At 45.8% G+C, this 13,700-nt stretch overlaps 1 protein-coding gene across 1 annotated transcript in view; it reads right to left on the reverse strand.

Annotated features, from left to right (window-relative positions):
- The window catches only part of LOC106566316 (uncharacterized), a 94,196-nt gene extending 81,301 nt beyond the window's left edge, over nt 1–12,895 (reverse strand). Inside the window, exons 1-2 of the mRNA XM_045692828.2 lie at nt 11,930–12,895; nt 8,998–10,114 (exon numbers count right to left, since the gene is read on the reverse strand). Coding sequence (XP_045548784.1) covers nt 8,998–9,719 — 722 coding nt within the window. The 5' untranslated portion in view covers nt 9,720–10,114; nt 11,930–12,895. The remainder of the gene's footprint in view (nt 1–8,997; nt 10,115–11,929) is intronic.
- Between the last annotated feature and the right edge of the window lie 805 nt (nt 12,896–13,700).

Consider the following 13,700-nt stretch of genomic DNA (forward strand, 5'->3'; position numbering starts at 1 on the left):
ACATCACCATGCTACATCACCATGCTACATCTCACCATGCTACATCACCAGCTACATCACCATGCTACATCACCATGCTACATCTCACCATGCTACGTCACCATGCTACATCACCATGCTACATCACCATGCTACATCACCTGCTACATCTCACCATGCTACATATCACCATGCTACATCTCACCATGCTACGTCACCATGCTACGTCACCATGCTACATCACCATGCTACATCACCAGCTACATCACCATGCTACATCTCACCATGCTACATCTCACCATGCTACGTCACCATGCTATGTCACCATGCTACATCACCATGCTACATCACCAGGCTACATCACCATGCTACATCACCAGCTACATCACCATGCTACATCTCACCATGCTACATCTCACCATGCTACGTCACCATGCTACGTCACCATGCTACATCACCATGCTACATCACCAGCTACATCACCATGCTACATCTCACCATGCTACGTCACCATGCTACGTCACCATGCTACGTCATCATGCTACATCACCATGCTACATCACCATGCTACATCACCAGCTACATCACCATGCTACATCACCATGCTACATCTCACCATGCTACATCACCATGCTACATCACCATGCTACATCATACCGGCTGTGTTTCAGCCTGCGTGAACGGCAAGAGCACGTGATACACGAACATGAAATGACCCCTGGGAATCGATAGAACATCACTCCAACCCCACCCCCCCCCCCGCCCCCCCACCCGATGCTCTCCCCTTATGAATGCTTCTGGGAAGAAAAAAACGACCATTCTAGAATATATTGGTTACACCAAAGACAACGATTGGGATGGTTTAACAAGCAGTATACCAGACCACTGTGGGACATGTGCTCAGAAGTAATGCACTACATATGGAATAGGTTACCATTTCATATACAGCCTAAATATATCCTGTTATCATCATCACCCAATCAGCTGGTGTGTCAGGCCACAATAACAAGGCCAGTGTCCGCTATACAGAACCAGGACGAGAGCAGGGTCAGAGCCCCAGCAGTTGGAGGATTTTACCACGCTTTATGGAAGACAGAGACTCCCAGCAGAGGAAGGGCGCACTCCTTCTATCCGAGCAAAACAAAAGATATTTATTTACAGAGGGTTTCTCTCATTCAAGAAGTGGAGAGTGTGTTTCAATTGCAGGTATGCAGGGCCTCTCCTCATCCTACCTTCTACCTTCTACCCCCCCCCCCCCCCCCCCCCCACGCACCAACAGCAGCACCCAACCTCCACCAGTATATGAATCACATACATCTCTCTCCTACACAAATAGAACAACTAGCCTACTGTCTCACCCACAACAGACAGACAGCATCTCTCTCCTACATGCTACCAAACTGTCTCACCCACAACAGACAGACAGCATCTCTCTCCTACACAAATAGAACAACTAGCCTACTGTCTCACCCACAACAGACAGACAGCATCTCTCTCCTACACAAATAGAACAACTAGCCTACTGTCTCACCCACAACAGACAGACAGCATCTCTCTCCTACACAAATAGAACAACTAGCCTACTGTCTCCCCAACGTACAGACAGACAGCATCTCTCTCCTACATGCTACCAAACTGTCTCACCCACAACAGACAGACAGCATCTCTCTCCTACACAAATAGAACAACTAGCCTACTGTCTCACCCAACGTACAGACAGACAGCATCTCTCTCCTACATGCTAGCCAACTGTCTCACCCACAACAGACAGACAGCATCTCTCTACTACATGCTACCAAACTGTCTCACCCACAACAGACAGACAGCATCTCTCTCCTACACAAATAGAACAACTAGCCTACTGTCTCACCCAACGTACAGACAGACAGCATCTCTCTCCTACATGCTAGCCAACTGTCTCACCCACAACAGACAGACAGCATCTCTCTCCTACATGCTACCAAACTGTCTCACCCACAACAGACAGACAGCATCTCTCTCCTACACAAATAGAACAACTAGCCTACTGTCTCACCCACAACAGACAGACAGCATCTCTCTCCTACATGCTAGCAAACAGTCTCACCCAACGTACAGACAGACAGCATCTCTCTCCTACATGCTAGGCTACTGTCTCACCCAACGTACAGACAGACAGAATCTCTCTCCTACATGCTAGCAAACTGTCTCCCCCACAACAGACAGACAGCATCTCTCTCCTACATGCTAGCCTACTGTCTCACCCAACGTACAGACAGACAGCATCTCTCTCCTACACGCTAGCCAATGGTCTCCCCCACAACAGACAGACAGCATCTCTCTCCTACATGCTAGCCAACGGTCTCCCCCACAACAGACAGACAGCATCTCTCTCCTACATGCTAGCAAACTGTCTCACCCACAACAGACAGACAGCATCTCTCTCCTACATGCTAGCAAACGGTCTCCCCCACAACAGACAGACAGCATCTCTCTCCTACATGCTAGCCAACGGTCTCCCCCACAACAGACAGACAGCATCTCTCTCCTACATGCTAGCAAACTGTCTCACCCACAACAGACAGACGGCATCTTTTGGTTCCAGACTTTCTATCATGTATTATTGGTTAGTTTGAGCACCATATTTTGAGAGCCCTTTTTCAGCATTAGGTGGTCTTTGTAGCCCAAAGGAAAGGTACTACCTTGTCCACTAACAGGCAATCATAATCATGTATACAGTACTTTTAAACCTTAACATATGTGTTGGTTTGTTTGTCCTGTAGATTTAACACCATGTGTGTTTCTCAATATGCATACTACCATGCGGCCCAGTACATCACTGGGGCTAAACTTCCTGCCAACCAGGACCTCTAAACCAGGCGGTGTCAAGAGGAAGGCCCGAAAAAATTGTCAAAGACTCCAGCCACCCTAGTCATAGACTGTTCTCTCTGCTACCGCACAGCAAGCGGTACCGGAGCGCCAAGTCTAGGTCCAAAAGGCTTCTAACAGTTTACACCCAAGCCATAAGACTCATGAACAGCTTATCAAATGGCTACCCGGACTATTTGCATTGCCCTCCCTCTTTTACGCTGCTGCTACTCTCTGTTATTATCTATGCATAGTCACTTGAATACCTATATGTACATATTACCTCAATTACCTCGACTAACCTTTGCCCCCGCACATTGACTCTGTACTGGTACCCCCTGTATATAGCCTCCACATTGACTCTGTACCGGTACCCCCTGTATATAGCCTCCACATTGACTCTGTCCCGGTACCCCCTGTATATAGCCTCCACATTGACTCTGTACCGGTACCCCCTGTATATAGCCTCCACATTGACTCTGTACCGGTACCCCCTGTATATAGCCTCCACATTGACTCTGTACCGGTACCCCCTGTATATAGCCTCCACATTGACTCTGTACCGGTACCCCCCTGTATATAGCCTCCACATTGTACCCCCTGTATATAGCCTCCACATTGACTCTGTCCCGGTACCCCCCTGTATATAGTCTCACTATTGTCATTTTATTGCTGCTCTTTAATTACTTGTTACTTTTATTTCTTACTTTTTTAGGTATTTTATTAAAACTGCATTGTTGGTTAAGGGCTTGTATTCAGCATTTCACTGTAAAGTCTACTACACCTGTTGTATTCAGCATTTCACTGTGAGGTCTACTACACCTGTTGTATTCAGCATTTCACTGAAAGGTCTACTACACCTGTTGTATTCAGCATTTCACTGTAAGGTCTACTACACCTGTTGTATTCAGCATTTCACTGTGAGGTCTACTACACCTGTTGTATTCAGCATTTCACTGTGAGGTCTACTACACCTGTTGTATTCAGCATTTCACTGTAAGGTCTACTACACCTGTTGTATTCAGCATTTCACTGTGAGGTCTACTACACCTGTTGTATTCAGCATTTCACTGTAAGGTCTACTAGACCTGTTGTATTCGGCGCATGTGACAAATAAACTTTGATTTGAAATAGGAGGACGCATAAGTCGGAGTATGATTACAAATCAAAGTATGCGAAACAGAGCTCGGAGGTGAGGGCCCTGGTGGAGTGGTGCTAGGAAAACAACCTCTCACTCAACGTCAACAAAACAAAGGAGATGATCGTGGACTTCAGGAAACAGCAGAGGGAGCAGCCCCCTATCCACATCGACGGGACAGCAGTGGAGAGGGTGGAGAGTTTTAAGTTCCTCGGCGTACACATCACGGACAAACTGAAATGGTCCACTCACAAAGCCAGTATGGTGAAGGTTCAACAGCGCCTCTTCAACCTCAGGAGGCTGAAGAAATTCAGCTTGGCCCCTAAAAGCCTCACAAACTTTTGCAGATGCACAATCGAGAGCATCCTGTCGGGCTGTATCACCGCCTGGTATTGCAACTGCACCGCCCGCAACAGCAGGGCTCTCCAGAGGGTGGTGCGGTCTGCCCAATGCATCACCGGGGGCAAACTACCTGCCCTCCAGGACACCTACAGCACCCGATGTCACAGGAAGGCCAACAAGATCATCAAGGACAACAACCACCCGAGCCACTGCCTGTTCACCCCGCTATCATCCAGAAGGCGAGGTCAGTACAGGTGCATCAAAGCTGGGACAGAGAGACTGAAAAACAGCTTCTATCTCAAGGCTATCAGACTGTTAAATAGCCATCACGCGTACATTAGAGGCTGCTGCCTATAGGCATAGACTTTAAAATCACTGACGAATTTAATAATGGAACACTAGTCAGTTTAATAATGTTCACATATTTTGCGTTACTCATCTTATATGTATACACTACTGTTCAAAAGTTTTAGAACACCTAATCGTTCCAGGGTTTTTATTTATTTTTACTATTTTCTACATTGTAGAATAATAGTGAAGACATCAAAACTATTAAATAACACATGGAATAATGTAGTAATGAAAAGAAAGTGTTAAACAAATCAAAATATATTTTATATTTGAGATTCTTCAAATATCCACCTTTTGCCTTGATGACAGCTTGATGACAGCTTTGCACTCTTGGCATTCTTGGGCTCCCGAGTGGCGCAGCGGTCTAAAGCACTGGATCTTAATGCTAGAGGCGTCACTACAGACCCTGGTTCAATTCCAGGCTGTATCACAACTGGCCGTGATTGGGAGTCCCATAGGGCGGCGCACAATTGTCTCAGTGTCGTCCGGGTTAGGCCGTCATTGTAAATAAGAATTTGTTCTTAACTGGCTTGCCAAGTTAAATAAAGGTTACATTCTGTCAACCAGCTTCACCTGAAATGCATTTCCAACAGTCTTGAAGGTTAACATGTATATACTGTATTCGATTTTACTTTATCTTAGTCTATACCGGTCTGACATTGCTCATCCAAATATTTATATATTCTTAATTCCTTCCTTCCCTTACTTAGATTCGTGTGCATTGTTGTGAAATTGTTAGATATTACTGCACTGTTGAACCTAGAAACACAAGCATTTAACTACACCCACAATAACATCTGCTAAACACGTGTATGTGACCAATACAGTTTGATATGACTTCTCGGATGTGTAGTCACTCAGATTGTACACATTTCGAAGGATGCATTGATGCAAGTGTAACAGTGTAGGTTCCGTCCCTCTCTTCGCCCCAACCTGGGCTTGAACCAGGGACCCTTGCACACATCAACAACTGACACCCCACGAGGCATCGTTACCCATCGCGCCACAAGAGCCACCGCCCTTGGAACGCAAGGGGCAACCCTACTTCAAGTCTCAGAGCGAGTGACGTCACCGATTGAAACGGTATTAGCGCGCACCACCGCTAACTAACTATCCATTTCACATCGGTTACACAAGCTTCAAAGAAAGATATATGGACAGAAATATGATGCAACCATTTTTTTTTTAAAACAACAAAAACATTTTTTTTTAAATCGATGGCGGACATTATTTGTGATGCAGCGAGAGAAAATAAACTGTCTTCGGGAATGAAATGTTGCCCATTCACATCGCATATGTTACCTGAATACAATGGTTTATCTTGATACGTTAATAAATACATTCTGTGTTAATTTTGTCATGGTTACCTGCCTACAATACCCACCGTAGTGTGTTTAGGTCGCAATCCCATAAATCAATAGAGCTGACTGGCTACCTAGCCACAATGAATTGGTAGGTTTAGTTAGCTAGTCATCTACCTTGCATACATTAGTTTTAGGTTGTTTTTGACTGTTAAACTATCTGGCTAGCTAGATTACTACGATTCCATATAGCTAGCTGATAATGAAATGTTTGTTTATGTAGTTATCTTGTATCGTTTGTACTGCCATTCGCTTGGCTGGCTGGCTGGCTGCAGATTGAGGCAGTAACGTTTACATTTTTACATTTACATTTTAGTCATTTAGCAGACACTCTTATCCAGAGCGACTTACAGTAGTGAATACATACATTTCATACATTTTTCTCCGTACTGGGCATAGGTTACAGGGCATAGTTGTGTTAAGGTGACTGAGGCATGCAAATCACCCGACTCCAGCCCTCTCACTTCAAAAATGTAAATCTGACAAAGAGGATCAAGTGCTGACTGCGTGACAATATCAGAAAACCACAATCGATCACTTATAGTCATTGTGAAGACCCACTGCCACCTCTCATTGCTTCCTCCGGCTGTCTAGCTGCCCTCCTCCGGATGGATATCCTCCTAGCTTTCGCGTCTCTTGTATCGTCCGGATATTTATTTGTAGCGTAGCTAGAATCAGATTATATTGGCATGTTTCCCCAGGGTTGACAGAGTCCTTGCAGGCTGTGTAGTAGCCCATGTAGCTATGGATTATGAGTAATGATATCTTAGCTAGCCATTTAACTTGGGGCAGCTTGCTAAATAACCATGTAATGGGTCCGTGTTGGTGGCAGGGAAGTCAGGCACAGGAGAACGAACTTGGTATAAACCGAGTCGTTTAAATAAGTGTTCACAAAACTAAAAAATATATATATATAATAAAAGTGGGTACAAAACCCGTTGCGCACCAGAACATAACTTGCACATCACATACAAACAAACAATCACTGATGAGGGGAAACAGAGGGTTAAATACACAACATGTAATTGATGAGATTGGAACCAGGTGTGATGGAAGACAAGACAAAACAAATGGAAAATGAAAAATGGATCAGTGATGGCTAGAAGGTCGGTGACGTCGACCGCCGAGCACCGCCCCGAACAAGGAGAGGGACCGACTTCGGCGGAAGTCGTGACAAACCATGGATCATGATGAGGGATTACCTAGAACTACTGCACTGGTCATTATCTATGCTAGTAATGTTCTATGTTAACATTATGTTAAATATGTTGCTAATGCATATAATGTAAACACGAGTTGTCTCTTGCTAAAGTTAACTGGCATAGCTACTACTAGAGTTAACTAGCATAACTACTACTAAAGTTAGCTAGGTTAGACACTACTAAAGTTAACTAGTTTAGCTACTACTAAAGTTAACTAGCTTAGCTACTACTAAAGTTAGTTGGGCTACTTTTGTTAACCAAATTTCAATGTAGCAAAATAATACAAAACACAAACGGATTAACAGTCTTAATTGCTTTACTGACAATAATGCAGTATTAAACTAAATCAGATGGTCCGATCTACAAATGTTTGACATATAGCTAACAATAGTTACAGAGGGTAGTCGTGATCCAGCAAAGTCCAGCATAGATGAGCAGCCGACATGTTGATGATACAATTTACTCTAAAAAGGTCAAAAGTAATGTAGTTGCATTGGAGTGTGCAGTTCTTTTTAAATGTAAAATGTATGCGTTCTCCACACTCTCGTCCTAATAAGAGCGTACTCAAGAGAATGCCTCAGTCTGTGAATGGGTCAGTCTGTTATATCTGGAGTATTTCTCCTGTCTTATCCGGTGCCCTGTGTGAATTTAAGTATTCTCTCTCTCTCTCTCTTTCTCTCTTTCTTTCTTTCTCTTTCTCGGAGGACCTGAGCCCTAGGACCATGCCTCAGGACTACCTGGCCTGATGACTCCTTGCTGTCCCCAGTCCACCTGGCCGTGCTGCTGCTCCAGTTTCAACTGTTCTGCCTGCGGCTATGGAACCCTGACCTGTTCACCGGACGTGCTACCTGTCCCAGACCTGCTGTTTTCAACTCTGGTGTTCAACCTTCCCAAGTTCTCTCACGTCACCCCGCTCCTCCGCTCTCTCCACTGGCTTCCAGTTGAAGCTCGCATCCGCTACAAGACCATGGTGATTGCCTACGGAGCTGTGAAGGGAACGGCACCTCCATACCTTCAGGCTCTGATCAGGCCCTACACTCAAACAAGGGCACTGCGTTCATCCACCACTGGCCTGCTGGCCCCCCTACCTCTGAGGAAGCACAGTTCCCGCTCAGCCCAGTCAAAACTGTTCTCTGCTCTGGCACCCCAATGGTGGAACAAGCTCCCTCACGACGCCAGGACAGCGGAGTCAATCACCACCTTCCGGAGACACCTGAAACCCCACCTCTTTAAGGAATACCTAGGATAGGATAAAGTAATCCTTCTAACCCCCCCCCCCCCTTAAAAGATTTAGATGCACTATTGTAAAGTGGTTGTTCCACTGGATATCATAAGGTGAATGCACCATTTTGTAAGTCGCTCTGGATAAGAGCGTCTGCTAAATGACTTAAATGTAAATGTAAATGTAACTCTCTAGAGACAGCAGGAGTGGTAGAGATACTCTGAATAATCAGCTATGAAAAGACAACTGACATTTACTCCTGAGGTGCTGACCTGTTGCACCCTCGACAACCACTGTGATTATTATTATTTGACCCTGCTGGTCATCTATGAACATTTGAACATAGGCTGTGTTTCTGTACAGCACTTTGTGACAACAGCTGATGTAAGAAAGGCTTTGTAAATAAATTTGATTGAATGCCCTCGAAGAACGCACTCGGAGTATGAGAGTGTGAAGTATGGTAGTATGCGTAGAGAGACGCCTCATGCTAACTGTTCAGCAGTGGAGTTTGTAGTCTAACATCCACACACACTAAAAGGTAAGGTAATGACTTACTGTCTGTGGCTGTGGTGATGGTGGTGGCTGGTGGGATTTCCCAAGGTGGAGCTGTGAAGTCTCTCTGTCCTCTCTTCCTCCATCCTCTCCAGTCTCTCTTTCTCCATCTCCACGAAGCTGGTGCCTGTTCCGGTCGAGATGGTTCGCGTCAGCCGTGTGTGGGGGGTCCGTTTGGGGGTCTGTGGGGTGCGGGGGGTCTGGGTGGTGACTGGAGTACGTTTGGGGGTCTGCGGAGTGCGGGGGGTCTGGGTGGTGACCGGAGTACGTTTGGGGGTTTGGGGCGTGTGGGGCGTACGGCGTGGGGTCTTGGGGGTTTGAGGTTTGCGTTGATCCCGTGCAGGCACCGGGGGTGGGGGTGGAAGGGCTGCGGGGTTGGGGGTCAGTATGGCTGTAGTGTTGGTACTGGTACGATTATAAGACTGGGCCTGAACAGGGCGGACTGGTACAGAGGGTATGGCTGTGTTGGTTTTGGTGGCAGGCGGTGGCGGGGGGCAGGGTGGCGGTGGGGGTTCAGAGGGTAAAGGTCGCTGGCGGTCGAGGCGTAGGTCTTTATTCTCCTGGGCCAGTCGGTCTAATTGAACCTCCAGCTCATCGATACGGTTTTTCTGGGTCTCCAGGAGCTTCTGTTGGCTCTCTATAATGTTGTTGAGCTCCAGGAGATATTCCACAGCCCGGTTAGTGCTCTCTGGGCTGCCCTGGCCGTGACCCTGACTAGGCTCCATGCTGCCGGTCTGGTCCTGGTCTCAGTAACCTCACAGGTGATAGGCTAACTGGCTAGTGAAGGGACCAGTCCTGAGCTGTGATAGGCTTTGGTTAATGAAGAACCAGTCCTGAGCTGTGATAGGCTAACCGGCTAACAAAGAGACCAGTCTTGAGCTGTGATAGGCTAACTGGCTAATGAATTGACCAAATCCCGAGCTGTGATAGGCTCACTGCAATGCCCTCCCCCCCACCGGAAGGACGTGGGGGGGAGAGGGGCGACTTTAAAAAGGTCCTTCTAGAGGATCAAGACGTTATAGTTCCTGGTTTTGCCCTGCCAGAGACGTCGGTTGGCGCCTTGAACATCCGGTTGGTCCAATCAGGTCAGGTGATCTTGAAGGGGTCAGAGTCCCATCTTCTGAAATCATATGAGACAATGTCACCAAGTCAGATTGTCTACAAATTACTGAGTTATATCCAAAGAAGCAGAAGAGTTGAGATTAACTGATGGGAGAGGCTGACAGATGAGGCCCTGATCAAAGTGGATAGACATCTTTCTATCTCAGGTTGTATAGTTTAACGGACAGGAAGGATGCATGAGGTCATGGAAGAGGTCTGAACTCTTTCACGTTATACTTCCTGGTCCGTTTAGAACACTTCCTGAATAGGATCAACTTTGAATCTACATCTATTCAAAATAAGAAGGAAAAGAGCTTGACAGTTTTGTCTTTTTCTGTCACCGCTCGGGTAGATAAATGACGATTTTCTCTGTCTAGCTTTATATTCCTGAGTACGTGTTATATATTATATGACAGTTTATCTCACAAATTGTAGAAGGTCAACAACGTCCTCTGCAATCCTCTGTTGGAAAAGAGCTCTTCTTTCTCTGTGTCATCCATTCCAAGAAAAAGGCAAAAAAAAAAAAAAAAAAGGAGGAAGAGGAGGGGTTGTATCCCGAAAGGACAAATAAAGATCAGTAAAAACACTCACACTGCGGTAGCCGAGTAGGCTTAGCAGGTAGGAGTGTCTACTCTGGGTGAATGTGTAGGAGCTCTAATAGCAGGTAGGAGTGTCTACTCTGGGTGAATGTGTAGGAGCTCTAATAGCAGGTAGGAGTGTCTACTCTGGGTGAATGTGTAGGAGCTCTAATAGCAGGTAGGAGTGTCTACTCTGGGTGAATGTGTAGGAGCTCTAATAGCAGGTAGGAGTGTCTACTCTGGGTGAATGTGTAGGGGCTCTAATAGCAGGTAGGAGTGTCTACTCTGGGTGAATGTGTAGGAGCTCTAATAGCAGGTAGGAGTGTCTACTCTGGGTGAATATGTAGGAGCTCTAATAGCAGGTAGGAGTGTCTACTCTGGGTGAATGTGTAGGGGCTCTAATAGCAGGTAGGAGTGTCTACTCTGGGTGAATGTGTAGGAGCTCTAATAGCAGGTAGGAGTGTCTACTCTGGGTGAATATGTAGGAGCTCTAATAGCAGGTAGGAGTGTCTACTCTGGGTGAATATGTAGGAGCTCTAATAGCAGGTAGGAGTGTCTACTCTGGGTGAATGTGTAGGGGCTCTAATAGCAGGTAGGAGTGTCTACTCTGGGTGAATGTGTAGGAGCTCTAATAGCAGGTAGGAGTGTCTACTCTGGGTGAATGTGTAGGGGCTCTAATAGCAGGTAGGAGTGTCTACTCTGGGTGAATGTGTAGGGGCTCTAATAGCAGGTAGGAGTGTCTACTCTGGGTGAATATGTAGGAGCTCTAATAGCAGGTAGGAGTGTCTACTCTGGGTGAATGTGTAGGAGCTCTAATAGCAGGTAGGAGTGTCTACTCTGGGTGAATATGTAGGGGCTCTAATAGCAGGTAGGAGTGTCTACTCTGGGTGAATGTGTAGGGGCTCTAATAGCAGGTAGGAGTGTCTACTCTGGGTGAATGTGTGGAGCTCTGAATTCTGTTCTCATTCTGTCTCTCTCTCTCCTTCTGTATCTCTCTCCCAATGTCTCTCTCACCCTCTGTCTCTGAGGCTGAAAACGCTGCACTGTAAACTCTCCTCGTGGGGTTTCAGCTCACCCCATAAATACTGGGAAGCTTCATGTGAAGTCTTTAGAGCAGGAGAAATCACTACTGATCTTCATCTAGCTGCTCCACACTACCTAACCAGCAGCCTCCACTCTGCCCTCTTATTAAGACTGTCCGGATGCCTTCTCCTTCCTGTCTTAATGCTTGATATATTGTTTTTGTAGTGTCATACCCAGTCAGTAGATTGCAGCATTCTCTGCCTCCATACTTCTTCTTGCCTGTCTTGTGCTGCAGGGTTGAAGGAGGATATGAAGAAGCCTTGAGGAAATAATCATTGATCCTCTCTCTCCATATGCTCGAATAATCCCAATTTTTTTTTGTCGATTTGATAAGATGACGTATTTTATATAGTGAGGGAATCCGCCTCTATGTTCCTTTTCTTCAGACGGTTGAGTGCAAGGCTGGCCTGTTCTGTCTGGTGCACCGCGGCAACACCGATCCAGTCAGTCCCCAGTCCGGTACAGTGTCCCGTTATCACGTTATTGTTTTAGCTTTGAGGCACGCAGGCTGCCGTAGTGTTGAAAGATGGTATGGAAAACGATCGGGGGTTCTGAACACACACCGTCACGCAGCGGCGACAAAAACCACCAATAAAAACATCCTGGGATTTGCTCACTAATGTCTCCACAGCCCAACGCATTCACACGCTAATATGTAAAAAATAAGACGCATAGCTGATTTGGTTAAAGGGTCGTTTTTACGCATTTCAATGATGGCAGACTACCGACGTGTGTCGCCTCACTCGCAGCAAATATGACAAGCACACTATGGAACACGAGTCTTCAAGACAGATTCAACAATTTCATAAATTAGCCTAAAAAGGTAAGGTGTTCCATATATGTCCCCTTATATCTCCATCTCGTAGTGGTGAAGTTTATTGCGGTCTAATATTTCCTGAAGATAGAATTCTAAGTCCAAATCTGTCTGGCTGTGGTCCTGATGCTGACAGAATGAGCGGCGGGGTTGATTAGTCGGTCCATCCCCCGCGGTCCCCGTTCAGCATCGCGTATCAACTGCACCTGTCGCCCCCCTCCGCCATTCTGAAGCACCGCAGAGTGGCCAATACACACTGCAGCTCCTGTCAGAGCCTCTCACAAAGAGGAGGATGTGGAGGAGGGGGTAGGAGGCGCCGGGTGCATGTGGTGCCTCGCGGTTTATGCAAGTGAGTCAGACGAGATATATTGCCACGTTCAAATCAACTGGGAAATTGGAAATCTCTGACTTCCGTGCATCCAAGACAACTGGGAACTCGATTTTTAAAAAAAATAAAAAATTAAACGAGCTCCAATGAAGGAAGAAAATATTTTGAACGATAATCCAACTCATAATTCCAAGTCGAAAAATCGGGCATCTTTCTAGGCACTCCAACTTTCAGACCTGAAGAGCCCTGATATAATTTGACCTTGTTTTTGTCCGAGTTTCCAGTTATGTTTACATGGTAGTCGGAAGTAGGAAAACGCTGACATTTCCGATTTGCTTACTGGTTGTAGTTTTACACATTCCGTTTAACCAGTTAGCAAGTCAGAGAATCCGAGTTCCGACTATTTCTTGAACGTGGCATTAGTTGTTGCTTTCTCTCCAAACTCTGTGACGTTAGAGCTTACATGTAGTGATGACAGTGGCGAGTAAACTGAACTCCTTGAGTCGACCATTTTGGACACCGAGGAGAAGCATGTTCTGACAAGAGAGAGTTTCTGCAATAAGAGCGGAAAAGTAATACATATGGCCTTATAAATTAAAGAATGTGACATCAATTTAAAAAAAAATATGATCATATATTTAAAACTCATATAATGGTGACATACACGTTAATATATGTTAATAACATACAGTATATAAATCTCATACCCCCCCATACAAAAAATTATATGTTTTCATCATGAAAAATGTACTTTTTTTCCAATGCATTTATTGCTTTGAAATGTATTCCAGAAACAAAACGT

This window comes from Salmo salar, chromosome 13 (genome assembly GCF_965601325.2).
Source record: "Salmo salar chromosome 13, fSalSal1, whole genome shotgun sequence".
Lineage (NCBI taxonomy): Eukaryota > Metazoa > Chordata > Actinopteri > Salmoniformes > Salmonidae > Salmo > Salmo salar.